Below are 26,503 nucleotides of genomic sequence, written 5' to 3'. Positions count from 1 at the left end.
TCAAACACATGTAGTACTGTACTAATCAGCTTTGTGACCTACTGAAAAGTGACAGTAGTGCAGATCACCCTCGTGTCCCTACGCTTTGCCTCTGCTTCAGCGAAAGAAGTGAAAACCATAGATCAAAGTGGATTTTTTTTCCATTAATGTAAAATTGCTGAATAGCTGTAGGATTCCAGAGGAAAGGGAGAGACGATTCCTCAGTCCCTTTCCCCGTGGTCTTGTTCGGCTTACTTCATATTCAGCTTATTCGGCTTATTTTTTCAGTCGGAACAGTGTTTTTCTCTCCCAACAATTCAGCCGGAACAGTGTTTTCAGTCAGTTTCAGCCAAATTTCATACCAGCGAACGGGGCCACAGAATTCTTTTGATATTCGTTCAATTCAAACCGGACCTTAAGAACAAGATAATTTCCATGACAGCAACACCGCTCCGTAGCAATGTCCATTAGAAAAGTGTTACAATACAAGAATGTGCTAGTACTTTTGTATCCGACATCAGGAGCACAACATGCATCAGCAAGGCCACGAAATTAAACACGTTTGTAGATCATTATGAGTTTGCCAAATATTTCAGTCTCTATTAATAAAATTATCCAAATGAGGGGGGCATTTTGCAAACTGTGTGGCCGTGGCCCGCCCAATTGAGGGCCCCATATCACAGTCGCGATGCTTCCCCTCCGGTCCGGTCGCCGGCGGCGGCTTCCCCTGCCCCTGTGGCCCTGTTCCGGATGGAGAGCCAATTCAGAGCCAGCATCTCTTCCGCCGGCGGGTCACCCCCATGGTCGCCAAGGCGCGAGGGCACCGGCAGGAAGACCCCCAAGGAGGCAAGGGCCAAGGTCGCCGCCGCCGCGGCCGCCGTGTCGGGTTCGCCGCCTGACTCGTGGTGTGGGACTCTCGGTTGCCGCAACCCAGGGTTACGACCCGGACTCCGGCAACGATCTGGTCAGTCCACCTGCCGCTTCCTCTCCTCCACTTCCATTATCCTTTTCTCTCCTCCTATTTTAGTCCATAGCAAGCGTGTGCACCATCTTAATTACACGCTCGAGCAGATCCGTTGCCGCTGCCACTAATTGCAACATGACAGCTCGATTGCAAACTGAATCATCAAGGATTGCAGGAACACGTGGATGATTGAGGATACTTCGATGCAAGCGAGAGTACGCAACCCTGAACCCACCGGATCGGAATGCTTTGGAGCCTGGAGCGGCTGAGGCGAGCAAGCCAACTAGCTGTTCGTCCCTCCACAGACAACTTCCGGGGCAGTTTGCAGACCAATTAATTCATCTCACGATCTGGATGGAGAGCCAATTTAGCGCCAGCATCTCCACCGCCGGCGCCCGGCGGGTCACCACCATGGTCTCCAAGTAGCGAGGGCAACGGCAGGACGGCCCCCAAGGACCAAGGTCGCCGCCGCCGCCGCCGAAATCGTGGGGGGTGGGACTCTCGGTTGCCGCAGCGATCTGGTCAGCCCCACCTTCCGCTTCTTCCCCTCTTCTTCCATTACACTTTTCTCTCCAATTTTTTTAATCCATGGCAAGCGTGTGCATCATCTTAGCTACACGCTCGAGCGGATCCGTTGCTGCTGCCACTAATTGCGACATGACAGCGCGATAGCAAGCTGAATCATCTGATGATGACTGAGGATACTTCGATGCAAGCGGGCACGCAAAGCAGAACCCACCGGATTGGAATGCTTTGGGAGCCTGGAGCTGAGGCCACCCTCCGGCAACTTGCAGACCAATTAATCATCTCACGATCTGGATCGGATGCTAATCTCGACGCCCTTCGCCCATGCAGGCGAGATTGCCAGCCATAATGCAGACATGACAGCCTTGTAATCAAAGCTCAATGCGTGATGAGATTCTTGGCTTCGGTCGCAGCGTCTGAGCACGCAGTTGGTCACACCACACATGAGAATGATTCTCCTTGTCTGCTGGTTGAGCCCTGCTGTTGCTTCAGCCTCTCTCGCTATATAAACAAGGAAGCCAAAGCCGGGAAGAGACACCATTGTAGCAGCTTGCCTTTGATCTTGTCCTCTCTTCCATCTCCAGTAGCTTCACACCTTTCATCAATTCCAAGGATGGCATACCACCAGAGATCTACGAGCGTGCCTTCAAGTCCTCGCTCCAGCAAGACCGATGTTGAGGAACAGCTGCAATGCCTGAAGGCAGCCGTCTCATTGCCTTCAGCGACCATTGAAACCATGGTCGATGTTTGATCAAGCTCGGGAGCATCTACAACTGCATCGACGCGCTCACATGCTTGCCGAGCAGCCAGAGGAATGCAGTGGAGGAGGAGCTCGAGCGCTCCCTCATACTGCTAGACCTCTGCAGCGCCGTCCAAGAGAGCTTCGTGGAGCTCAAGGCCACTGTCCAGGAGATGCAGTTGGCTCTCAAAAGAGGAGACGATGCGGCTCTGCAGACCAAGATTCAGTGCTATGCGCGCTTGGTCAAGAAGGCGCAGAAGCTGTTCAAGAAGGTCAACAAGAAGACTGCTTCTGACATCGAAGGATGCAGGGTTATCAGCCTGGTTGCTGAAGCGAGGGAGATTGCTGTGTCAATCCTCGAATCGATATTGCATCTCTTGTCGAAGCAGATCACGATGCCAAGTTCTAGCAAGTGGTCACTTGTCTCCAAGTCGTTCCAAAAGAATAGAGTCCTGTGTGAGGCGGAGCAATTGCAAGGGTTGGAGTTGGACATTGTTGATCTTGAGAGCAGAGTTGGGACATTGTTCAGGACATTGATCCAGAGCAGAGTATCTCTTCTGAATACTCTTAGCTTGTAGGCAGATCATAGAGTAACTCTGAGCCCCTGCGATTAGCATCCGCCTTTTAGAGGATTTGCTGATCATACAAACAATTTTGTATGTACAGATATAGTCAGAAACTGTACAGAAAATTACTCACATGAGAGGCAAAGTTTTTGCTCAAATTCCTGTTGGCAGTTGGTCTCTCTCTGGTGGCTAATTTTACTGTGTGCGTCCTTGTCTGTGATTCCTTTTTTTTTTACATCATGCAAAGGCCAGCGAAACAATAACTAAGTTCAACATCATCTGAGTTGTTATTGAAATATGGTATTCACATTATGAGAAAATGAGTTGGCCATAATATTCCTGTTCACATGAGATGTGCCTCAACAGCAAACCCAAAATCCTTGTACAGTGGTTCTTGCTCTCCCTAGCTAAGACATGCCAACTCCAAACCATGTGAATTTGTCTCCTACCACGATTTGTTTCCAAGAAACCAATAATTTAGCATTTACTGTTGAGTGAAATCCTGTACAATTGCACAGTTGATATTAATATGGGCCTTCTCTTTGTATACACCTTTATATTTTTTATTAACATATATAATCAGTAGGGGTTTTACCCCTCCAGTTTCCTCCAGAAAAAAAAACATGGATCTCTTATGGTTGTATTGTACTTGGAAGGACTTTGTGCCATCTACTTCTGCTCTATGTATGAGTATAATTAGGCTATACACTCATAATTTTACCACCAAAATGAATTTGTTAGATCTTTTTGTCCTTTTTATTATTAATATGAATATATGATTCCTTCTAGCTTCTTATGAATTTTTTTTCAGAGCGTTGATCTTCAGAGTGAACCCTCAAAGGATGAATCTTCAGAGTGAACCCAAGGGTAAGAGAGATTCAGTAATTTCATCAAGATTTAACTTGAATGATGCATAGCAATTCATAAAAATAAGTGTTCAGCAACCAGATGACTTGCATGACAGCAACACTTACACTGCTGTGTCCATTAGAGAAGGGTTACAGTATGCACGAATGCACTATTGTCATGATTTGTTGCAGACAACTGGAGCAGGACATGGTCTAGCAAAGCCACAAAATTACAAACACGTCTGCAGATCGTCTTGTAGATTGCCAAAGGTGCTACACGCTTCAATAAAAAAAAAAAGATAAACATATCAGAACCCACCAGATCGGAATGCATGAGAACCTGGAGCTGGGAAGCGAAGTCAACTAGATGTTCGCCCCTCCACCGGCAACTTGCAGGCTAATTGATCCATCTTACAATCTGGATCAGATGCTCATCCCGACGCCCTTCCGTCTGTGCAGGCGAGCCTGCCATCCATAGCATAGACATGACAGCCTCGTAATCAAGCTCAATGTACAATACAGTTCTTATTAGTTGGCTTCGGTTGCAGCGCATAAGGACACAGTTGGTCGCACATGAGAATGATTCTCCTTGTCTGCTGACAGTTGCATCCACCTCCTTCGCTATATAAACAAGGAAGCTGAAGCCCGGAAGACACCATTGCAGCAGCTTGCCTTTCATCTTTCCTCTTTCCCACTCCCAGAAGTTTCAGTGTTTAACAGCTTTCACCAATTCCAAAGATGGCGTGCCACCTGAGATCTGCCAGCATGCCTTCAAGCCCTCGCTCCAGCGAGAACGATGTTGTGGAACAGATTCTGAGCATGAAAGCAGCCATCTCTCTGCCTTCAGCGACCATCGAAACCATGGTGGATGGTCTGAGCAAGCTCGGAAGCATCTACATCCACATAGATGCGCTCACATGGCTGCCCAGCAGCCAGAGGAAGGCAGTGGAGGAGGAGCTCGAGCGCTCCCTCATCCTGCTCGACCTCTGCAGCGCCGTGCAAGAGAGCTTCGTGGAGCTCAAGGCCAGTGTCCTGGAGATGCAGTTGGCTCTCAAAAGAGGAGACGACGCGGCTCTCCAGACCAGGGTTACTGACTATGCGCGCTTGGTCAAGAAGGCACAGAAGCTGTTCAAGAAGGTCGACAAGAAGACTGCTTCTGACATCGAAGGGTGCAGGGTGATCAACCTGGTTGCTGAAGCAAGGGAGATTGCCATGTCAATCCTCGAATCAACATTTCATCTCCTGTCGAAGCAAATTGCGTTGACAAGTTCTAGCAAGTGGTCACTTATCTCCAAGACGTTCCAAAAGAAGAGAGTCCTGTGCGAGGCGGAGCAATTGCAAGGGTTGGAGCTGGACATTGTTGATCTTGAGAGCAGAGTTGGGACACTGTTCAGGACATTGATCCAGAGCAGAGTGTCCCTTCTGAATACTCTTAGCTTGTAGACAGATCATACAACTCTGACCCCCAGCGATTAGCATCCGCCTTTTAGAGGATTTGCTGATCATACAAACAATTTTGTGTGTACATATATATGAGAGAAAATGTACAGATAATTACTCAAATGAGAGGCAAAGTTTTTGGTCCTGTTGGCAGTTGGTCTCTCTCTCTTGTGGCTAACTTTATGGTGTGCATCCTTGCCAGTCATTCCTTTTTTTGTTTTGCATCATGCAAAGGTCAGTGAAACTAGAACTAAGGTGAACATCATTTGAGCTGTTAGGGAAATACACGTGTTCTATTCAACATTAGAGAGCATCTTCAAGAGCCTTTCCTAATCTCACTCTCTAAATCATCATTTGAAGAGCCATTTACATAAAAATCGTTTTCTATACCTTTTCACTCTCCAACAGTTTTTCTATATCCCACGCACGCTCTAGAGAGCCATTCTCGTCTTCTATTTTTGTCTAGCGAAAAATCCAGAATAGAAGATGGCTATATTTAGATGACCATTTAGAGAAGTTGGAGGATAATTTTTCACCAAATTCTCTATTCCTAACATTTAGGAAGGATATGGAGAGTCTCTTGGGAGATGCTCTTAGTATGAGAAAATGAGTTGGCCATAATATTCCTGTTCACATGAGATGTGCCTTAACAGCAAACCCATGATCCTTGTACAGTGGATCTTGCTCTCCCTAGCTAAGACATGCCAACTCCAAACTATGAGAATTTATCTCCTACCGCGATTTGTTTCCAAGAAACCAATAATTTAGCATTTACTGTTGAGTGGAATCCTGTACAACTGCACAGTTGATATTAATATAGGCCTTCTCTTTGTATACACCTTTATATTTTTTATTAACAAAACAAATCAGTAGGGGTTTTACCCCTCCAGTTTTCTCCAGAAAAAAACATGGTTCTCTTATAGTTGTATTGTATTTCACTGGACCTTGTGCCATCTACTTCTGCTCTATGTATGAGTATAATTACGGTGTACACTCATAATTTTACCCACCAAAATGAATCTGTTAGATCTTTTTGTTCTTCTTTTTCTTTTTAATATGGTTTCATCTAGCCTCTTATAATTGTTTTTTTTTCAGAGCATGGATCTTCAGAGTGAACCCAAAGGTAAGAAAGTTTCAGTAATTTCATGAGGATTTAACTTGAATGATACATAACAAATTCATAAAAATAAGTATTTAGCAACCAGATGTCTTGCATGACACCAACACTGCTCTATCCATTAGAGAAGGGTCAGAGGATGCACGAATGCACTATTGTCATGATTTGTTGCAGACAATAAGAGCACGACATACTCTAGCAAAGCCACAAAATTACAAAACACGTCTGCAGATCGTCTTGTAGATTGCCAAAGGTGTTACATGCTTCAATTAACCAAAAATAATGATTTTGCCAGTTGGACTCACTTCAATTAAACATATCAGAACCCACCAGATCAGAATGCATGGGAACCTGGAGCTGGGAGGTGAAGTCAACTAGATGTTCGCCCCTCCACCGGCAACTTGCAGGCTAATTAATCCATCTCACGATCTGGATCAGATGCTAATCTTGACGCCCTTTTGTCCGTGCAGCGAGCTATCCGGCCATAACACAGACATGACAGCCTCGTAATTAAGCTCAATGGGCAATGCAGTTCTTGTTAGTTGGCTTTGGTTGCAGCGCTTGAGAATGCAGTTGGTCACACATGAGTATGATTCTCCCTGTCTGCTGGTTCAGCTCTGCAGTTGCATCCACCTCCTTCGCTATATAAAGAAGGAAGGCGAAGCCCCGAAGACACCATTGCAGCAGCTTGCCTTTGATCTTTCTCCTTTTCCACTCCCAGAAGTTTCAGTGTTCCACAGCTTTCTCAAATTTCAAGGATGGCGTGCCATCAGTTAGTATGCCTTCAAGCCTTCGCTCCAGCGAGGCCGATGTTGAGGAACAGATTCTGAGCCGGAAAGCAGCCATCTCTCTGCCTTCAGCGACCATCAAAACCCTGGTTGATGGTCTGACCGTCTGAGCAAGCTCTGGAGCATCTACAACCGCATCGACACGCTCACGTGCTTGCCCAGCAGCCAGAGGAAGGCAGTGGAGGAGGAGCTCGAGCGCTCCGTTGTCCTGCTTGACCTCTGCAGCGCGATGCAAGAGAGCTTTGTGGAACTCAAGGCCAGAGTCCAGGAGATGCAGTTGGCTCTCAAAAGAGGAGACCACACAGTCTTCAGACCAAGATTCACTGCTATGCGCGCTCAGCCAAGAAGGCACAGAAGCTTTTCAAGAAGGTCAATAAGAAAACTGCCTCTAACATCCAAGGATGCAGGGTGATCAACCTGGTTGCTGAAGCGAGGGAGATTGCCGTGTCAATCCTCGAATCGACATTGCATCTCCTGTCGAAGCAAATTGCGATGCCAAGTTCTGGCAAGTGGTCACTTGTCTCCAAGTCGTTCCAAAAGAAGAGAATCGTGTGCGAGGCGGAGCAGTTGCAAGGGTTGGAGCTGGACATTGTTGGTCTTGAGAGCGGAGTAGGGACTTTGTTCAGGACGTTGGTCCAGAGCAGAGTTTCTCTTCTGAATACTCTAAGCTTGTAGACAGATCACACAATTCTGGGCCCTGTGATTAGCATCCGCCTTTTAGAGGATTTGCTGATCATCCAAACAATTTTGTGTGTGTATATGTATGAGAGAAAATGTACAGAAAATTACTCAACTGAGAGACAAATTTTGGTCCATTTCCTGTTGCTAGCTGGTGTCTCTCTTGTGATTAATTTTATGGTTTGCATACTTGCCTATGATGCCTTTATTATGTTTTACATCTCGCAAAGGCCAGCGAAACAAGAACTGTGGCCAATATCATTTGAACTGTTATGCAAATACACGTTCTCCTGTGTTCAACATGAGTATGAGAAAAACTGAGCTGGCTAGAATATTCTTCACATGAGATGTGCCTCAACAGCAAGCACAGGGTCCTTACACAGTGGATCTTGATCTCCCTAGCTAAAACATGCCAACTCCAAACAATTAGAGTTTCTCTCGTAATACCACGACTTGTTTCCAAGAAACAAATAAGTTAGCAATTACCATTGTGTGTTGAATCCTATGAAAGTACTAGAAACCCAGATTGTCCAGTTCAGGGTGGTTTTTCCACTGAACCTTGATCTTGGGCCTGCCACGCAGCTTGCACAATCACCAAAACTTTGGCTTTATCAACCTCAATACCCTCTGGAACCAGGAAATGACACTTCTCCCAATTGGGTATCAAATCAGCTTCAAGACAACGCTGTAGAATAATCTCAAGATTGGCCAAACAGTCATCAAAATTCTGTCCCGTCCATAGACAGTGAAATCATCCAAGAAGACCTCCATACAACAAGGACTTAACCACAGAAGAAAATGAAGTTAAGGATAATCTTCAGCCATATACTAGGCAGAAGATGAAACCAACAAGATGTGCATTAAAGATCCAGAATAAGTCAAACACAGCTCTTTCCTAAATAATTATAACTAAACCTTGGATTATGACCCGTCGTTGATAAGACTAGTAGTTATATTGCAGAAATCGGAACTGAGAAAGCCTGCACAGTGGGCAGCCACTAATGAGCATGAGTTGCAGTTCCACCGCCCACCTAAACCACAAAATGAGATGCTTAAATTACACTCTAGGGGGCACAATACCAGCATGAGCTGCAGCATAAGCATCTACAAGGCCAGGAACAGAGCCCATGTGACAGTCGATGAACTTCGATTTGAAAGTCTCCTCTCCAATTACAGTTAATGTGAAAAAGCTTGTATTGCTATTCAGCAATCCCTTTTCCAGCAGAACCTTCATGACATAATGCCGGGGCACTAACCGCTTCTCAAGGCTCATTGCAAACAGGACAGGCCTTTCCACAATGTGCCATGGCTCCATCGCAGCCTCATTGACTAGGAACTCAATCTTGCGGAGAAGAAGTTCTTCAAATAGTCCTAATATTTGTGGCATCTTGGACACTGCAGTGGAAACCTCAGACGCAGAACAACCAAGAGTCCTCTTAAAGAACTCAAGCTTGGCAGCAACCTTCTCTTTGGAAATATCGGCAACTGCGGACACCGCGTGCCTAAACATCCGCGAAGTGGTAGGCACCCCCAAGTTCTTCTGCCAGTAGCAAAACCTCCTCCACACGTTCCCGGTTGAAGGTAAGCACCCACGGGTTTTCTAAACATAGCTTAGCAATATCTCCAACACCCCACTGACGAAGCAAAGCTATGTTAGGCTTTACCCTCTCAAGGCTCGCCGTGAGGAGGCCCTGGTTCCTGTTTGTGGCGACCAGGACCTGCTCAAAGGAGCCGTAGAAGGAGATGAAGAACTCGAGCCTGGGAATGACGTCGCAGTGGCGGAGAGCACCTGAGCCGACCAGGAGGAATCTAGCAATCTGGGGAGTGGAAAGGCCGACGCGGTCCCGGAGAGCAAGAAGGCGGGGAGCGATGTTCTTCACGGAAGCCCGGAGGAGCAGCGGGTCCGCGGAGACGGCGGCGGCGATGTCGGTGTGGGAGAGCAGAGCGAGGATGGCATCGGGATTGGACGCGGAGATGAGGCGACAGTAGAGGAGCTCCTATAATGGTTTCTCGGATATTTTGGATAATTCGTGGAACGCCTTCTTGGACAGCTCGCGGGCTTGGGCTGGGGCGAGGCCGCAGGACGCGACGAGGTAGTCCTCGAGGGAGAAGGGCGCGGGGAGGATGGCGGTGGAGGTGGAGGTGGAGAGGAGGCACGCGCGGCAGTGGATGGGGGAGGGTAGCGGGGAGGCGGTGCGGAGTAGAGGGAGGAGGCGATTTCGAAGGCGCATCATGGCGACGGCGGAGGTTCGGCCGCTAGCTACGGAGGGAAGGCGCTTAGGCCGTCGGCGTCGGGCTATGCGCCGATGCGCGTCGTCAGGTTGTTCGGCGACCGGCGGCGATGTGGGCGAGTGGGGGAGAGACGCTGAGCTGCCCAAGAAGCCCGTATCGTCCGCTTGCTGGGCTACGTGCACATTCTGCTAAAAAAAAGAAACGAAATGTGCACATGAATTGGGTCGTATCTAGGGATGAAAACGGTACGGATATTTTTCGATCATATTCAAAACCGAATCCGTTTAGAGGGGTTGAGATCTGTCCGTATCCGAGTTTGGATATCCAACATTCGATACCGTATCCGTATCCGAATACTTAAATCGTATATTTATGATGTCGATATCCAATCGTATCATATCCGACATAGTTTACACTATCTGTATTCGAATCCGAATCCGGACAGAAATATGAAAACAAATATAATATCGGTGATATCCGCCTATCTGTTTTCATCCCTATCGTATCAACTGGGACACTGGGTCATCAAAATCTTTCTTTTCTCTTTAGCTTCACTGGTTTCGGCTTCTGATGACACTACAGCCCTATTAAAACCCTGCCAAAGTGAGCGTTATTATACATTAAGCTTTTGTGAATGTTCGTTAATAATGCTGCTTGTTTGGAAGTTTCCATACGAGGCAGCAGCCTTCTGAAATTGAGTAGCACCTTGTTTAATGTTCAAACTATACATGTGCAAGCAGACGCAGGCTCTTCAATGTCCACACCGTGAAACTAATAGCTGGATCAGATAATCAATCATGTATAAAGAATCAAACATTTGTGCAGGAGAATTCCCAAGTTGCATTAAATACGATAATCAGAGACACAAACATCAATCATCTTCTCACAATGAATCCGAATGCAAGGGTACCATCGGAATTCAGGACACGATTACAGATAGGTACATGATGACGTAGAATTTGCACGGGACAGGCCAAACTTCCATCAGGCCTCTTTCACACTACCCGTCACTATAAGGCCTGGTTTAGATTGCAAGTTTTTTCACTCTCTCTTCATCACATCAAATCTTTGGACACATGTATGGAGTATTAAATGTAGATTAAAAAAATAACTAATTACACAGTTTGATTGTAAATTACGAGACGAATCTTTTGAGCCTAGTTAGACCATGATTGGACAATAATTGTCAAATACAAACGAAAGTGCTATAGTGCCAAATCCTGATTCCTAACCTCAGTCTAAACCAGGCCTAAGCCTAAAAAATCCGAATTAGGTTGACGACAGTCTGGCGCCAAGCAGCAATGATAGATCCTTCAACACACTGCAAGAATCAGAATCATCTTACTTTCTGAGCAGGTCTTGCAGCTGCCACGTGCGAAGCGGCATCTTCCCTGTGACATCCGGTGGCTGCTGCTAGGGCATGTCCTCTCCAGGAAGGCAGGAAGCACGACGATGCCCTTCTCCCTGAGGGATGATGGCTCGTTGTAGCACTCCTTCTAGAGCGAGTCGACCACCTGCAGCTCCTCGCGAGCAGCATGGAGATCGTCGACTCAAGAATCCAGAGGACGTCTTTTAGCCCTTGTTTAGTTCCCAACTTTGGCACTATACAAAAAGAAGATTTCCTGTCACATCAAGCTTGTGGTATATGTATGAAATACTAAAAGTAGACGAAATTAAAAACTAATTGCACAGTTTGGTTGTACTTTGCGGGACGAATATTTTGAGCCTAATTAGTCAACGGTTGGACAATTATTACCAAATACAAACGAAATGCTACAGTAGGGAATCTGGCACTATGCAAACTTTGCACATCCAAATTCCGGCCAACTAAACGCGCCCTTAGTTTGTCTTGGACAGGTAGAGCGTTACCAGATGTCTTGTCCTGTGCCAACTCAAGGAGACCGCTTAGCGCAGCTCCATGAACTAAGGAATCGTTATTGGATGCGTGGTCTCATCAGCTTTGGAAGATCAAACTCTGTAGCAACACTCCTGCCTGCCGTGTTGTGCAGCAGCCAGAGCTTTCCTGGAACAATACAACAGAATTATGTCATTCACATTGCAGCTGAACAATTATGCCAGCAGAAAAAGTTTCAGCCAAAACAACAGGTTGAAATTTAAGCAAAATAGAATACTACAGCTAAATAAAATGACCTTCACACCAACACTACCATTAGCACAGAAATTTCAATATCACATGAACTATCCCAATGGGGTAGTATGACTTCGTCGGTATGCAACCCCTTGTTCATAGGGCCCATTAGGATTCTAGGTATAATTTTGGTACCCAGAGCGGCAGAGCCCCATACAGACTCCGCTTACCCCAAGTCTACTGCCTATGAAACAAGGTTTAAGATAAATAACCCAATTATAAACATTTCATGCAGAATTCAGGGAATACGGTTATCATATGACATACCAAAGTCTGGCATCACAGGAGCCAAGAGCATTCTTCAACCCAGCGTAGCCATTTCCCAAACAAAATGTAGAAATTCCAGGTCATTATGACGAATCAGAGCTGCAAAAAAATTGTAAAAAAAATTGTTAGCATAAGCAACAGAAGCTACTGTGTGCAAATTAACTGTAAAAATCTTGCAAAGGATTATACTCCGTATGATGCTGAATGATAATTACAAGACATGGTTCTGAAAGCTGTGCATTTGTACATGGATCCGATTTGAAGTTTTTCAGCAGTGGCTCGAGTCCATTGGATTTCATGTCAAGTTGATGACTCTTGGGATTATTTTGCACAACTGTACTCTCAACTTCTGCCGACATTGCTCAGTTGGCAGTTGCAGCATTTGAATTTTTCAAGTAACCAAGTAGAGGCCCACCGATAGAATGTAGATCCGTTTGAATAATTGCATATGCATTAGGAGTCATTCACAATAACCACCAGAATAAGCATTTACAAGGAAGTCTTAATTACAACCATGAATCATACCATTTGCCATGTCAATGGATTCAACATGCTCTTGTATCTCAACCAATATACCTGAACAGATCAAGTAAATCGTTATTCCAGAGCCAACAACCCCTAGAACTTAAGGGTGACAAATATATATGTCCATCAAGTCAAATTCTAAGGAGGATACATGATTACACGACAAAAATAACATTGGAAGCTTTGGTTAACAAACAGGCAAGTGACGACATCACAACACATGAACACCCTCAATAACGAATCTCTCATATGACCATCAGCTACCAATTCCTTTTGCAAACGAACTATATAACTGCTAAGTGCCTCCACTGCTATATTTGCATCCTACAAAAATCGTTTGGCGGATCAATAAACAGCCTAGACCATTACAATCATATAGTTTATTTGTTTATTGTGTTAGCACATCAAGCTATGATCCTACCATACCATGCTACACAAACTAAAAGTTGCATGCATGCCAATGCGTTAAATACCCTTACGTCCTCAGTCAGATTAGAAGTGTCAATAATCTTTACCAATTACTTGAACAAATCAACTTAAACAACAATTGACTGAGGAAGTATCGGAATGCCCCAAGCAATACCTTCAACGTTCTATAGGGTCACATCCTGAGACTGCAAGACATCTTATTGAGTTTTCATCACCAGAGTGATATCCTTCATAATCTTCACAGCATCATTGTGTTAGCTTGCATGGCCTCCATGAAACATTTTTTTTTGTCTTCCATGCTGTAGAACCAAATTTTTTTTTGAAATTAATAAAACAAACGTTTGATCCACGTCACTAAAATTAAGTACGATAATTTTGTTATCAGATGATAAACCTACTAGCCACACGAATTAGATAAAGGAGGTTAAATCTCATCACCTGTCTGCTTTCAAACACGGTAAGACAACAAAAATTGAGCATATTTAGTCTGACTCCTAAGGTCTACAGTTTTTTTTCCCCAACAAAACGAGTACAAAAGGACAGGAGAAATGTTGCAGAGTAATACAGCAAAACCTAAGCAAATGAACTGACGAACATGGAGGAGTAATTAAGGTTTTGACACAGGACAAGAGCAGAGGGAAGAAGCAAGGGATCTAGATGTGACATGAGCAGACCTGAGAGCGTGCGGCGGGTTGGTGCTGTCGCTGTTGGCAAGGTTGCACTTCAACAGGTCGTTCCAGTAGAGGGGGAGCGGGGTCCTTTGTCATCCCCCTTCTCTTGCTGGGCAGCGATGAGGCGAGAGATGAATAGTAGGGTTCTGCAAGATTTAAATACTTCTCAGCCATGACAAATGGCGATAAGCTGTTTTAATAGATTTAATGAGTCTTGTTTTGTTGAGTTGCCACTAACCCATTCACAAATCATGATGGACCACAACGCATTTTGATGAAGACGTCTTTACGCGGACGTGGAGGCTGAGGCTAACAGCCGGCGTGTAGCGTTGGGGCTGCTCTAAATTGCCATGATTTGTAGCAGACAACAGGAACACAACATGCATAAGCAAAGCCACAAAATTATAGAACACGTCTGTAGATCATCTTGAGTTTGACAAATATTCCAGTCACATTTAATAAATAATAACTATCCTTTTTTTTAGGATAATCACTATCCAAGTGAGGGCGCAATTTGCAAACTGGCCGTGGCCCAATTGAGTGCACACATTTCACCGTCGGGGCGCTTCCCCTCCGATCGCCGGCGGCGGCTTCCGCTGCCCCTGTTCCGGATGGAGAGCCAATTTAGCGCCAGCATCTCCACCGCCGGCGCCCGGCGGGTCACCACCATGGTCTCCAAGTAGCGAGGGCAACGGCAGGACGGCCCCCAAGGACCAAGGTAGCCGCCGCCGCCGCCGAAATCGTGGGGGGTGGGACTCTCGGTTGCCGCAACGATCTGGTCAGCCCCACCTTCCGCTTCTTCCTCTCTTCTTCCATTACACTTTTCTCTCCAATTTTTTTAATCCATGGCAAGCGTGTGCATCATCTTAGTTACACGCTCGAGCGGATCCGTTGCTGCTGCCACTAATTGCGACATGACAGCGCGATATCAAGCTGAATCATCTGATGATGACTGAGGATACTTCGATGCAAGCGGGCACGCAAAGCAGAACCCACCGGATTGGAATGCTTTGGGAGCCTGGAGCTGAGGCCACCCTCCGGCAACTTCAGACCAATTAATCATCTCACGATCTGGATCGGATGCTAATCTCGACGCCCTTCGCCCGTGCAGGCGAGATTGCCAGCCATAATGCAGACATGACAGCCTTGTAATCAAAGCTCAATGCGTGATGAGATTCTTGGCTTCGGTCGCAGCGTCTGAGCACGCAGTTGGTCACACCACACATGAGAATGATTCTCCTTGTCTGCTGGTTGAGCCCTGCTGTTGCTTCAGCCTCTCTCGCTATATAAACAAGGAAGCCAAAGCCGGGAAGAGACACCATTGTAGCAGCTTGCCTTTGATCTTGTCCTCTCTTCCATCTCCAGTAGCTTCACACCTTTCATCAATTCCAAGGATGGCATACCACCAGAGATCTGCGAGCGTGCCTTCAAGTCCTCGCTCCAGCAAGACCGATGTTGAGGAACAGCTGCAATGCCTGAAGGCAGCCGTCTCATTGCCTTCAGCGACCATTGAAACCATGGTCGATGGTTTGATCAAGCTCGGGAGCATCTACAACTGCATCGACGCGCTCACATGCTTGCCGAGCAGCCAGAGGAATGCAGTGGAGGAGGAGCTCGAGCGCTCCCTCATACTGCTAGACCTCTGCAGCGCCGTCCAAGAGTGCTTCGTGGAGCTCGAGGCCACTGTCCAGGAGATGCAGTTGGCTCTCAAAAGAGGAGACGATGCGGCTCTGCAGACCAAGATTCAGTGCTATGCGCGCTTGGTCAAGAAGGCGCAGAAGCTGTTCAAGAAGGTCAACAAGAAGACTACTTCTGACATCAAAGGATGCAGGGTTATCAGCCTGGTTGCTGAAGCGAGGGAGATTGCTGTGTCAATCCTCGAATCGACATTGCATCTCTTGTCGAAGCAGATCACGATGCCAAGTTCTAGCAAGTGGTCACTTGTCTCCAAGTCGTTCCAAAAGAAGAGAGTCCTGTGTGAGGCGGAGCAATTGCAAGGGTTGGAGTTGGACATTGTTGACCTTGAGAGCAGAGTTGGGACATTGTTCAGGACATTGATCCAGAGCAGAGTATCTCTTCTGAATACTCTTAGCTTGTAGACAGATCATAGAGTAACTCTGAGCCCCTGCGATTAGCATCCGCCTTTTAGAGGATTTGCTGATCATACAAACAATTTTGTATGTACAGATATAGTCAGAAACTGTACAGAAAATTACTCACATGAGAGGCAAAGTTTTTGCTCAAATTCCTGTTGGCAGTTGGTCTCTCTCTGGTGGCTAATTTTACTGTGTGCGTCCTTGTCTGTGATTCCTTTTTTTTTTACATCATGCAAAGGTCAGCGAAACAATAACTAAGGTCAACATCATCTGAGTTGTTATTGAAATATGGTTTTCACATTGTGAGAAAATGAGTTGGCCATAATATTCCTGTTCACATGAGATGTGCCTCAACAGCAAACCCAAAATCCTTGTACAGTGGTTCTTGCTCTCCCTAGCTAAGACATGCCAACTCCAAGCCATGTGAATTTGTCTCCTACCACGATTTGTTTCCAAGAAACCAATAATTTAGCATTTACTGTTGAGTGAAATCCTGTACAACTGCACAGTTGATATTAATATGGGCCTTCTCTTTGTATACACCTTTATATTTTTTATTAACATATATAATCAGTAGGGGGTTTACCCCTCCAGTTTCCTCCAGAAAAAAAAAACATGGATCTCTTATGGTTGTATTGTATTTGGAAGGACTTTGTGCCATCTACTTCTGCTCTATGTATGAGTATAATTAGGCTATACACTCATAATTTTACCACCAAAATGAATTTGTTAGATCTTTTTGTCCTTTTTATTATTAATATGAATATATGATTCCTTCTAGCTTCTTATGATCTTTTTTGTCAGAGCGTTGGTCTTCAGAGTGAACCCTCAAAGGATGAATCTTCAGAGTGAACCCAAGGGTAAGAGAGATTCAGTAATTTCATCAAGATTTAACTTGAATGATGCATAGCAATTCATAAAAATAAGTGTTCAGCAACCAGATGGCTTGCATGACAGCAACACTTACACTGCTGTGTCCATTAGAGAAGGGTTACAGTATGCACGAATGCACTATTGTTATGATTTGTTGCAGACAACAGGAGCAGGACATGCTCTAGCAAAGCCACAAAATTACAAACACGTCTGCATATCGTCTTGTACAGTGTTTTTGAGGCGCCCCGCCTAGGCGTTTGTGACGGACGCCTAGGCGATGCCATACACATATTGTAAGGCGTTGTAAGCTAGAATTTTATATACTACTGCAGCACATACATACCTCGTTTATTGCCAATTCTTGAGCCCATGTTCCTTTCTTTCCTTTGTTGCCATATTCAGAGCAGACAGAGCATAGCATAGGATAGCATAGCAGAGAGTATACAATATCCAGGTTCAGAGCAGAGCACGAGGAGGCAGAGCAGAGAGTATACAATATTCAGACTTCAGAGCAGCAGTACAAGCAGAGCAGACAGCAGAGCACAAGATTTGAAAAAGGGCCCGACGGAAGACAAGCAGAGCAGACAGCAGACAAGCAGATAAGCAGAGCAGACAAGCAGAGAGCAGAGTGGAGGCGGGGGGCATACCAGGCGGAAGGGCCCGACGGAGGTGCAGTCAAGCGGAGATGCAGGGGCTGAAGGGCCCGACAGGCTCCACGGCAGGGGCGGACGGCCAGGCGGAAGGGCTCGACAGGCTCCACGGCAGGGGCGGACGGCCAGGCGGAAGGGCCCGACAGGCTCCACGGCAGGGGCGGACGGCGAAGCGGAGATGCAGGGTCGGCTCCGCGGCAGGGGCGGCCGCCCGGTGGACACGAGCAGAGACCGCGCCTAGCGGAGGTCGAGGTCCGTCCGCCGCCTTCTCTCTTCCCCTCTCGTCGCCCGCACTCGCGGTGAATGACTCACGCGCTCGATTTCCCACGCGAAGAACCTACCTAGGCGCCCGCGCGGTCGATTTCCCGCGCCTCCTACTTTTCCCGCGGGCGCGCGGTCGATTTCCCACGGGGCCGCGCTCCTTTTGGCGCCCTTCCCCTATGACCGGCATCCGGCGTCCGTGGCGCGGTTGTAGGCGTCCGCCCGACGTTCGTGCCTAGGCGATGCCTAACCCTATGAGGCGGACTCCATACACGCTGAGGTCGTGGCGACCTCAACGCCCAGGTCCTCGACCACGCCTTGTCGCCTAGGCGACGACTAGGCGACGCCTCAAAAACATTGGTCTTGTAGATTGCCAAAGGTGCTACACGCGTCAATTAAACAAAAAAAAAAAAAGAACATGCCAGCGATGCTCACTTCAATTAAACATATCAGAACCCACCAGATCGGAATGCATGGGAACCTGGAGCTGGGAAGCGAAGTCAACTAGATGTTCGCCCCTCCACCGGCAACTTGCAGTCTAATTGATCCATCTTACAATCTGGATCAGATGCTCATCACGACGCCCTTCCGTCCGTGCAGGCGAGCTTGCCGGCCATAGCATAGACATGACAGCCTCGTAATCAAGCTCAATGTACAATGCAGTTCTTATTAGTTAGCTTCGGTTGCAGCGCATAAGCACGCAGTTGGTCACACATGAGAATGATTCTCCCTGTCTGCTGGTTCAGCTCTGCAGTTGCATCCACCTCCTTCGCTATATAAACAAGGAAGCTGAAGCCCGGAACACCCCATTGCAGCAGCTTGCCTTTGATCTTTCTTCTTTCCCACCCCCAGAAGTTTCAGTGTTTAACAGCTTTCACCAATTCCAAAGATGGCGTACCACCTGAGATCTGCCTTCAGCGACCATCTCTCTGCCTTCAGCGACCATCGAAACCATGGTGGATGGTCTGAGCAAGCTCGGGAGCATCTACATCCACATTGATGCGCTCACATGCGTGCCCAGCAGCCAGAGGAAGGCAGTTGAGGAGGAGCTCGAGCGCTCCCTCATCCTGCTCGACCTCTGCAGCGTCGTGCAAGAGAGCTTCGTGGAGCTCAAGGCCAGTGTCCTGGAGATGCAGTTGGCTCTCAAAAGAGGACACGACGCGGCTCTCCAGACCAGGGTTCAGTGCTATGCGCGCTTGGTCAAGAAGGCACAAAAGCAGTTTAAGAAGGTCAACAAGAAGACTGCTTCTGACATCGAAGGATGCAGGGTTATCAGCCTGGTTGCTGAAGCGAGGGAGATTGCTGTGTCAATCCTCGAATCGACATTGCATCTCTTGTCGAAGCAGATTGCGATGCCAAGTTCTAGCAAGTGGTCACTTGTCTCCAAGTCGTTCCAAAAGAAAAGAGTCCTGTGCGAGGCGGAGCAATTGCAAGGGTTGGAGCTGGACATTGTTGATCTTGAGAGCAGAGTTGGGACACTGTTCAGGACACTGATCCAGAGCAGAGTGTCCCTTCTGAATACTCTTAGCTTGTAGACAGATCATACAACAACTCTGACCCCCTGCGATTAGCATCCGCCTTTTAGAGGATTTGCTGATCTTACAAACAATTTTGTGTGTACTTACAAACAATTTTGTGTGTACATATATATGAGAGAAAATGTACAGAAAAATACTCAAATGAGAGGCAAAGTTTTTTGTCAATTTCCTGTTGGCAGTTGGTCTCTCTCTCTCTTGTGGCTAACTTTATGGTGTGCATCCTTGCCAGTCATTCCTTTTTGTGTTTTGCATCATGCAAAGGTCAGCGAAACTACAACTAAGGTGAACATCACTTGAGCTGTTAGGGAAATACACGTGTTTTGGTATTCAACATTAGTATGAGAAAATGAGTTGGCCATAATATTCCTGTTCACATGAGATGTGCCTTAACAGCAAACCCAAGATCCTTTTACAGTGGATCTTGCTCTCCCTAGCTAAGACATGCCAACTCCAAACAATGAGAATTTATCTCCTACCACGATTTGTTTCCAAGAAACCAATTTAGCATTTACTGTTGAGTGGAATCCTGTACAACTGGACAGTTGATATTAATATAGGCCTTCTCTTTGTATACACCTTTATATTTTTTTATTAACAAAACAAATCAGTAGGGGTATAATTACGGTGCCTTATAGTTGTATTGTATTTCACAGGACCTTGTGCCATCTACTTCTGCTCTATTTATGAGTATAATTACGGTGTACACTCATAATTTTACCCACCAAAATGAATTTGTTAGATCTTTTGGTCCTTCTTTTTCTTTTTAATATGATTCCATCTAGCCTCTTATAATTGTTTTTTTTTCAGAGCATGGATCTTCAGAGTGAACCCAAAGGTAAGAAAGCTTCAGTAATTTCATGAAGATTTAACTTGAATGATACATAGCAAATTCATAAAAATAAGTATTTAGCAACCAGATGACTTGCATGACACCAACACTGCTCTATCCATTAGAGAAGGGTCAGAGGATGCACGAATGCACTATTGTCATGATTTGTTGCAGACAATAAGAGCACGACATGCTCTAGCAAAGCCACAAAATTACAAAACACGTCTGCAGATCGTCTTGTAGATTGCCAAAGGTGTTACACGCGTCAATTAAACAAAAATAATGAATATGCCAGCTTGGCTCAGTTCAATTAAACATAGCAGTACCCACCAGATCGGAATGCATGGGAACCTGGAGCTGGGAGGCGAAGTCAACTAGATGTTCGCCTCTCCACCGGCAACTTGCAGGCTAATTAATCCATCTCACGATCTGGATCAGATGCTAATCTCAACGCCCTTTCGTCCGTGCAGCGAGCTTGCCGGCCATAGCACAGACATGACAGCCTCGTAATCAAGCTCATGGGCAATGCAATTCTTATTAGTTGTCTTGGGTGGCAGCGCTTGAGCACGCAGTGGTGCACACATGAGAATGATTCTCCCTGTCTGCTGGTTCAGCTGTGCAGTTGCATCCACCACCTTCGCTATATATACAAGGAAGCCGAAGCCCAGAAGACACCATTGCATCAGCTTGCCTTTGATCTTTCTTCTTTCCCACTCCCAGAAGCTTCAGTATTTCACAGTTTTCACTGATTCCAAAGATGGCTTACCGCATGAGATCTGCGAGCGTGCCTTCGAGCCCACGCTCCAGCAAGACCGATGTTGAGGAACAGATTCTGAGCCTGAAAGCAGCCATCTCTCTGCCTTCAGCGACCATCGAAACCATGGTCGATGGTCTGAGCAAGCTCGGGAGCATCTACATCCACATAGATGCGCTCACATGCCTGCCCAGCAGCCAGAGGAAGGCAGTGGAGGAGGAGCTTGAGCGCTCCCTCGTCCTGCTCGACCTCTGCAGTGCCGTGCAAGAGCGCTTCGTGGAGCTCAAGGTCAGTATCCAGGAGATGCTGTTGGCTCTCAAAAGAGGAGACGATGCGGCTCTCCAGACCAGGGTTCAGTGCTATGCGCGTTTGGTCAAGAAGGCACAGAAGCTGTTCAAGAAGGTTAACAAGAAGACTGCTTCTGACACTGAAGGATGCAGGGTGATCAACCTGGTTGCTGAAGCAAGGGAGATTGCCATGTCAATCCTCGAATCAACATTTCATCTCGTGTCGAAGCAAATTGCGATGCCAAGTTCTAGCAAGTGGTCACTTGTCTCCAAGTCGTTCCAAAAGAAGAGAATCGTATGCGAGGCAGAGCAGTTGCAAGGTTTGGAGCTGGACATTGTTGGTCTTGAAAGCCGAGTTGGGACTTTGTTCAGGATGTTGATCCAGAGCAGAGTTTCTCTTCTGAATACTCTTAGCTTGTAGACCATACAACAAGTCAACAACTCTGATCCCCTGCGATTAGCATCCGCCTTTTAGAGGATTTGCTGATCATACAAACAATTTTGTATGTACAGATATATATGTCAGAAAGTGTACAGAAAATTACTCAAATGAGAGGCAAAGTTTTTGGTCCATTTCCTGTTGGCAGTTGGCCTCTCTCTGGTGGCTAATTTTATGGTGTGCATCCTTGCCTATTTTTTAGATAAAGGATAGAAACTATCCGGCTTCATCTACCCGTGGGTAGAATCAGACCAAATTATTACAGCATCAAAAATTAAAGAAAGAAATTGACCGAAGAAAATACATCCCCAACAAGGAGCTCGAGTAGTCCTACGTGACCTCTGACTTCCACCGTGATGTCAATTCCACAGAATAAGATCACCAACGTCAAGACGAAGCCGCCAAACACGTTTGTCAGACCTAATAAAGGTACTGAAAACGTTGGACACCGACCACCATTGAAGACTGGATGCTTCTTCCTTGGCAACAGCACGAAGCACTTGGTGTAAACCACCAAACGCCGAGTTGTTACGCCAACGAATGCCGCCTCCGCCTTGAGCTGAACACCGAACAGGGTAACCACACGGGAAAACTGCCCGGCCTTGGCGATCAAGAACTTCGACGACGCGCCTGCGCCATCGCCGCCTGCCCGGAGAAACCAGGCTAGGTTTTCACCCAGTTATTGAACGCCCGCGGATGCAGCAAGGGACGGACTAACCAACGGCTTCAGCGGCGCCTTCAACAAGGTGCGTGGCACAAAAGTTCCACCGCCGCCGGCCCGGCGTAACATGCCAGGCAAGGATTTCGCCCAAGCCGCCGCCACCACCGTCGACACTGCGCCCGGCCAACGTGGAAGACCGCCTTCACCGGAAGGTCACCATCAGAGACGCTCAGAAGGCGGGCATCCCCGGCGTTGACCGTGGATCAGATCCAGACCCAGGGGGGCCAATCCTGACCCGCCGCCACCGCCGCCAGACGAACGGCACGCCGGCCGCCGCCGACGATCCACCACCACACAGAGCAGGGTACTGCCGGCAGAGGGACATCACCAGCCCAGACCGAGGAAGCCAGATCTAGGCCCGCAGGGCCCAAATCCGCCCGTCCGCCGCCACGGCGACTGCACACCGATGATGGAGAAGTCCGCCACCGCTGCACCGCCCTGCGCCCGCCACGGTCGTGGTCGGCGACCTCGCCGAGCCCCACGCGGCTCGGGCGAGTCGCCCCACCTGGCCGCGTCGTCCAGCGCCGCCACACAACCGGCTGAGAGGGCCACGCCGCCGCCATCCCGGCCGGCCGCGCGGCCTTGCCGGCGGACCGCTCCGGCGGCGGCGCGACTGGAGATTGGAGGGGAGGGAGAGGGCGCGGCGGCTAGGGTTTCAAGAAGATAGGGCGTGTGTCGAGCAGCTAGCTGCACGGGATTGTAATGGCGTTTTGAGAAATTAACGAAGATCCCTCTTCACTTCACTCGAAAAAAGAAAATGGTCTGGCATGGCTTGTGGAGGATTGCATCCTTGCCTATGATTCGTTTTTTTTTTACATCATGCAAATGCCAGCCAAACAATGACTAAGGTCAACATCATTCGAGCTGTTATGGAAACACGTTTTTTTGGTACTCAACATCAGTATGAGAAAATGAGTTAGCCATAACAGCAAGCCGAAGAACCTTATAAAGTGGATCTCCAGCTCCCTACCGAAAACATGCCAACTCCAAAGTCCAAACCTTGAGAATTTATCTCCTCCTAGCACGATTTGTTTCCAAGAAACTAATAACTAAGCATTTACTATTGAGTGGAATCCTGTGCAACTGCACATTTGATATTAATATGGTCCTTCTCTTTGTATACACATTTATATTTTTGATTAATATATATAATCAGTAGTGGTTTTACCCCTCCAGTTTCCTCCAAAAAAAACATGAATCTCTTATATTTGTATTTTATTTCACAAGACTCTGTGCCATCTACTTCTGCTCTATATATGATTATAATTAGGATATACACTCATAGTTTTACCCACCAAAATGAATATATTAGATCTTTTTGCCCTTTTTCTTATTAATATGGTTCCTTCTAGCTTCTCATAATTGTTTTTTTACAGAGAACGGATCTTCAGAGTGAACCCTCTGAGCATGACTCTTCAGAGCGAAACCAAAGGTAAGTAAGTTTCAGTAATTTCATCAATATTTCACTATAATGATATATAGAAAATTCATTGAATTAAGTGTTAAGCAACCAGATGACTTGCATGACACCAACACTGCCCTATCCATTCGAGAAGGGTTAGATGATGCACGGATGCGCTAGACTGAATTGTCATGATTTGTTGCAGACAACAGGAGCATGGCATGGTCTAGCTAAGCCTCAAAATTACAAAACACGTATGTAGATTATCTTGAAATTGCCAAAGGTGCTACACGCTTCAATTAAACAAAATTTTTGAACATGCCAGTGATGCTCGCTTCAATTAAAAATAACAGAACCCATTAGATCGGAATGCATGGGAACCACTGAACCTTGAGCTGGGAGTCGAAGTCAACTAGATGTTCACCCCTCTACCGGCAACTTGCAGGCTAATTAATTCATCTGACGATCTGGATCTGATGCTAATCTCAACGCCCTTTCATCCGTGCAGGCGAGCTTGCCAGCCATAGCGCAGACATGACAGCCTCGTAATCAAGCTCAATGAGCAATGAGGTTCTTATTAGTTGGCTACCTGGCTTCGGTTGCAGCGCGTGAGAACACGGTCACACATGAGAATGATTCTCCCTGTCTGCTAGTTCAGCTCTGCAGTTGCATCCACCTCCTTCGCTATATAAACAAGGAAACTGAAGCGCAGAAGACACCACTGCTGCAGCTTGCCTTTGATCTTTCTTCTTTCCCACTCCCAGAAGTATCAGTGTTCCACAGCTTTCAGCCTTTCACCAATTCTATAGGATGGCGTGCCACCTGAGATCTGCGAGCGTGCCTTCAAGCCCTCGCTCCAACGAGACCGATGTTGAGGAACAGCTACAGAGCCTGAAGGCAGCCATCTCAGCGCCTTCAGCCACCATCGAAACCATGGTGGATGATCTGAGCAAGCTCGGGAGCATCTTCAACTGCATAGACGCCCTCACATGCATGCCCATCAGCCATAGGAAGGCAGTGGAGGAGGAGCTCGAGCGCTCCCTCATCCTGCTCGACCTCTGCAGCACCGTGCAAGAGAGCTTTGTAGAGCTCAAGGCCAGCGTCCAGGAGATGCAGTTGGCTCTCAAAAGAGGAGACAACGCAGCTCTCCAGACCAAGATTCAGTGCTACGTGCGCTTAGCCAAGAAGGCGCAGAAGCTGTTCAAGAATGTCAACAAGAAGACTGCCTCTGACATCGAAGGATGCAGGGTGATCAAGCTGGTTGCTGAAGCGAGAGAGATTGCCATGTCGGTCCTTGAATCGACGTTGCATCTCCTGTTGAAGCAAATTGCAATGCTGAGTTCTAGCAAGTGGTCACTCATCTCCATGTCGTTCCAAAAGAAGAGAATCATGTGCGAGGCGGAGCAATTACAAGGGTTGGAGCTGGACATTGTTGATCTTGAGAACGGAGTCGGGACTTTGTTCAGGACATTGATCCAGAGCAGAGTTTCTCTTCTCAATACTCTTAGCTTGTAGACAGATCACACAACACTCTGACCCCCTGCGATTAGCGTCCGCCTTTTAGAGGATTTGCTGATCATACAATCAATTTTGTATGTACAGATATATGACAGAAAGTGTACAGAAAATTACTCAGTTGAGAGGCAAAGTTTTTGGTCTATTTCACTTTATCTCCTCTCGTCTCTCTCTTGTGACTACTTTTTGGTGTGTATTGTTTCCTGTGATTTTTTTTTTTTGTTTTACATCATGCAAACCAGCAAAACAAAAATTGTTAAACTAGGTCTGCATCTTTTGAACTGTTATGAACACGTTTCCCAGTATTCGACATCTGTATGAGAAAAATGAGTTGGCCATAACAAGATTCTCATACAGTGGATCTTGCTCTCCCTAGCTAAAACATGCCAGTTCCAAACCACAAGACTTTATCTTGTAATACTATGACTTGTTTCTAAGAAACCAATAACTTGCAACTGCACAATTGTTTTTTCTTGAACATGAGGAGAGAGATGTATCATTATATTATAAGAAGAAAATTCTGACTGCACAGTTAGATATTAGTAACATGGACCTTCTCTTTGTATGCACCTTTATCTTTTTATATATATTAATATATATAATCAGTAGGGGTAAAACCCCTCCTGTTTCCTAAAAATCATGGATCTCTTAAGTAGTTGTATTGTATTTCCTAGGAAACTGTGCCATCTACTTCTACCCTATGTATATGAGTATAATTTGGCTATACACTTCATAATTTGATCCACCAAAATGAATTGCTAGATCTTTCTGTCCTCTCTCTTATTAGTTATTAATATGTTTCTTTCTATTTTCTTTTTTTCAGAGCATGGATCTTCAAAGTGACTGCAAAGGTAAGAAAATTTGAGTAATTTCATCAAGATTTCACTTGAATGATACATAACAAATTCATCTAAAGTGTTTATCAACCAGATTGACACCAACACTGCTAAGTAAACAATATACGTAATTTGAGGATGCACGAATGCGCTAGACTGAATTGTCATGATTTGTTGTGGAGAACAGGAGCACAATATGCACAAAGCCACCAAATTACAATGCATGTCAGTAGATCATCTTGAGATTGCCAAAGATGCTACACGCTACAATTAAACAAAAAAAAAGAACATGCCAGTGATGCTGCATGAGGATTCACCAGAACCAGGCAACAGTTTAGCAGGCGTGAACAATGAGGTCAACTGCTGCCTCCACCACTCTACCAGC

General features: G+C 46.4%; 6 protein-coding genes and 3 pseudogenes across 8 annotated transcripts; 7 read left to right on the top strand and 2 right to left on the bottom strand.

Moving 5' to 3' along the window:
* The first annotated feature begins 642 nt into the window (after nucleotides 1-642).
* Nucleotides 643-5,510, top strand: LOC136476650 (uncharacterized). 2 transcript variants are annotated; one of them, XM_066474571.1, is made up of 4 exons: nucleotides 643-943; nucleotides 1,119-1,464; nucleotides 3,585-3,640; nucleotides 3,814-5,510. In XM_066474571.1, the coding sequence occupies exon 4, from the start codon at nucleotides 4,360-4,362 to the stop codon at nucleotides 5,062-5,064; it is 705 nt and encodes a 234-aa protein (XP_066330668.1). In that variant the 5' UTR covers nucleotides 643-943; nucleotides 1,119-1,464; nucleotides 3,585-3,640; nucleotides 3,814-4,359; the 3' UTR covers nucleotides 5,065-5,510. The 2 variants fall into 2 exon arrangements, with proteins under 2 accessions (XP_066330668.1, XP_066330669.1); XM_066474572.1 differs by lacking the exon at nucleotides 1,119-1,464 and having other exon boundaries at nucleotides 3,585-5,510.
* LOC136469347 (uncharacterized) lies at nucleotides 730-2,785 on the top strand. Its single transcript, XM_066467571.1, has 2 exons — nucleotides 730-884; nucleotides 2,275-2,785. The coding sequence occupies exons 1-2, from the start codon at nucleotides 730-732 to the stop codon at nucleotides 2,783-2,785; spliced, it is 666 nt and encodes a 221-aa protein (XP_066323668.1).
* Nucleotides 5,511-6,194: 684 nt separating the features above from the next.
* LOC136476651 (uncharacterized) lies at nucleotides 6,195-7,781 on the top strand (annotated as a pseudogene).
* A 920-nt stretch (nucleotides 7,782-8,701) lies between these two features.
* On the bottom strand, nucleotides 8,702-9,878 carry LOC136472514 (transcription termination factor MTEF1, chloroplastic-like; annotated as a pseudogene).
* Nucleotides 9,879-11,844: 1,966 nt separating this feature from the next.
* Nucleotides 11,845-14,587, bottom strand: LOC136469346 (uncharacterized; annotated as a pseudogene).
* LOC136472511 (uncharacterized) lies at nucleotides 14,465-16,180 on the top strand. Of its 2 annotated transcripts, XM_066470211.1 has the most exons (2): nucleotides 14,465-14,695; nucleotides 14,788-16,180. In XM_066470211.1, exon 2 carries the CDS (start codon nucleotides 15,087-15,089, stop codon nucleotides 16,014-16,016), a length of 930 nt encoding a protein of 309 aa, XP_066326308.1. In that variant the 5' UTR covers nucleotides 14,465-14,695; nucleotides 14,788-15,086; the 3' UTR covers nucleotides 16,017-16,180. The 2 variants fall into 2 exon arrangements, with proteins under 2 accessions (XP_066326308.1, XP_066326309.1); XM_066470212.1 differs by lacking the exon at nucleotides 14,465-14,695 and having other exon boundaries at nucleotides 15,216-16,180.
* Nucleotides 16,181-17,571: 1,391 nt separating this feature from the next.
* On the top strand, nucleotides 17,572-19,387 carry LOC136469345 (uncharacterized). Its single transcript, XM_066467570.1, has 2 exons — nucleotides 17,572-17,788; nucleotides 18,716-19,387. The coding sequence occupies exons 1-2, from the start codon at nucleotides 17,572-17,574 to the stop codon at nucleotides 19,330-19,332; spliced, it is 834 nt and encodes a 277-aa protein (XP_066323667.1). The 3' UTR covers nucleotides 19,333-19,387.
* Nucleotides 19,388-20,921: 1,534 nt separating this feature from the next.
* Nucleotides 20,922-21,798, top strand: LOC136472510 (uncharacterized). Its single transcript, XM_066470210.1, has one exon. It carries the CDS (start codon nucleotides 20,922-20,924, stop codon nucleotides 21,624-21,626), a length of 705 nt encoding a protein of 234 aa, XP_066326307.1. The 3' UTR covers nucleotides 21,627-21,798.
* A 1,946-nt stretch (nucleotides 21,799-23,744) lies between these two features.
* LOC136472513 (uncharacterized) lies at nucleotides 23,745-25,313 on the top strand. The gene is made up of 2 exons (XM_066470213.1): nucleotides 23,745-23,797; nucleotides 24,276-25,313. Exon 2 carries the CDS (start codon nucleotides 24,578-24,580, stop codon nucleotides 25,280-25,282), a length of 705 nt encoding a protein of 234 aa, XP_066326310.1. The 5' UTR covers nucleotides 23,745-23,797; nucleotides 24,276-24,577; the 3' UTR covers nucleotides 25,283-25,313.
* The last annotated feature ends 1,190 nt before the right edge of the window (nucleotides 25,314-26,503 follow it).

The sequence above is a fragment of the Miscanthus floridulus genome, chromosome 8, assembly GCF_019320115.1.
Source record: "Miscanthus floridulus cultivar M001 chromosome 8, ASM1932011v1, whole genome shotgun sequence".
NCBI classification, from domain to species: Eukaryota; Viridiplantae; Streptophyta; class Magnoliopsida; order Poales; family Poaceae; genus Miscanthus; species Miscanthus floridulus.
Note: the sequence above shows the minus strand (reverse complement) of the source record. Positions and strands in the feature narration are given on the sequence as shown.

Excerpts from the sequence above, each read along its gene's own strand:
- LOC136469345 (XM_066467570.1), top strand. The coding sequence starts at position 17,572 with ATGCAGGGGCTGAAGGGCCCGACAGGCTCCACGGCAGGGGCGGACGGC. Across the intron at positions 17,789-18,715 it reads CGCGCCTAGCGGAGGTCGAG|CGACCATCTCTCTGCCTTCA; the intron begins GTCCGTCCGCCG and ends ATCTGCCTTCAG.
- LOC136472511 (XM_066470211.1), top strand. The coding sequence starts at position 15,087 with ATGAGATTCTTGGCTTCGGTCGCAGCGTCTGAGCACGCAGTTGGTCAC.
- LOC136472513 (XM_066470213.1), top strand. The coding sequence starts at position 24,578 with ATGGCGTGCCACCTGAGATCTGCGAGCGTGCCTTCAAGCCCTCGCTCC.
- LOC136472510 (XM_066470210.1), top strand. The coding sequence starts at position 20,922 with ATGGCTTACCGCATGAGATCTGCGAGCGTGCCTTCGAGCCCACGCTCC.
- LOC136469347 (XM_066467571.1), top strand. The coding sequence starts at position 730 with ATGGAGAGCCAATTCAGAGCCAGCATCTCTTCCGCCGGCGGGTCACCC. Across the intron at positions 885-2,274 it reads GGTTCGCCGCCTGACTCGTG|CCAGAGGAATGCAGTGGAGG; the intron begins GTGTGGGACTCT and ends CTTGCCGAGCAG.
- LOC136476650 (XM_066474572.1), top strand. The coding sequence starts at position 4,360 with ATGGCGTGCCACCTGAGATCTGCCAGCATGCCTTCAAGCCCTCGCTCC.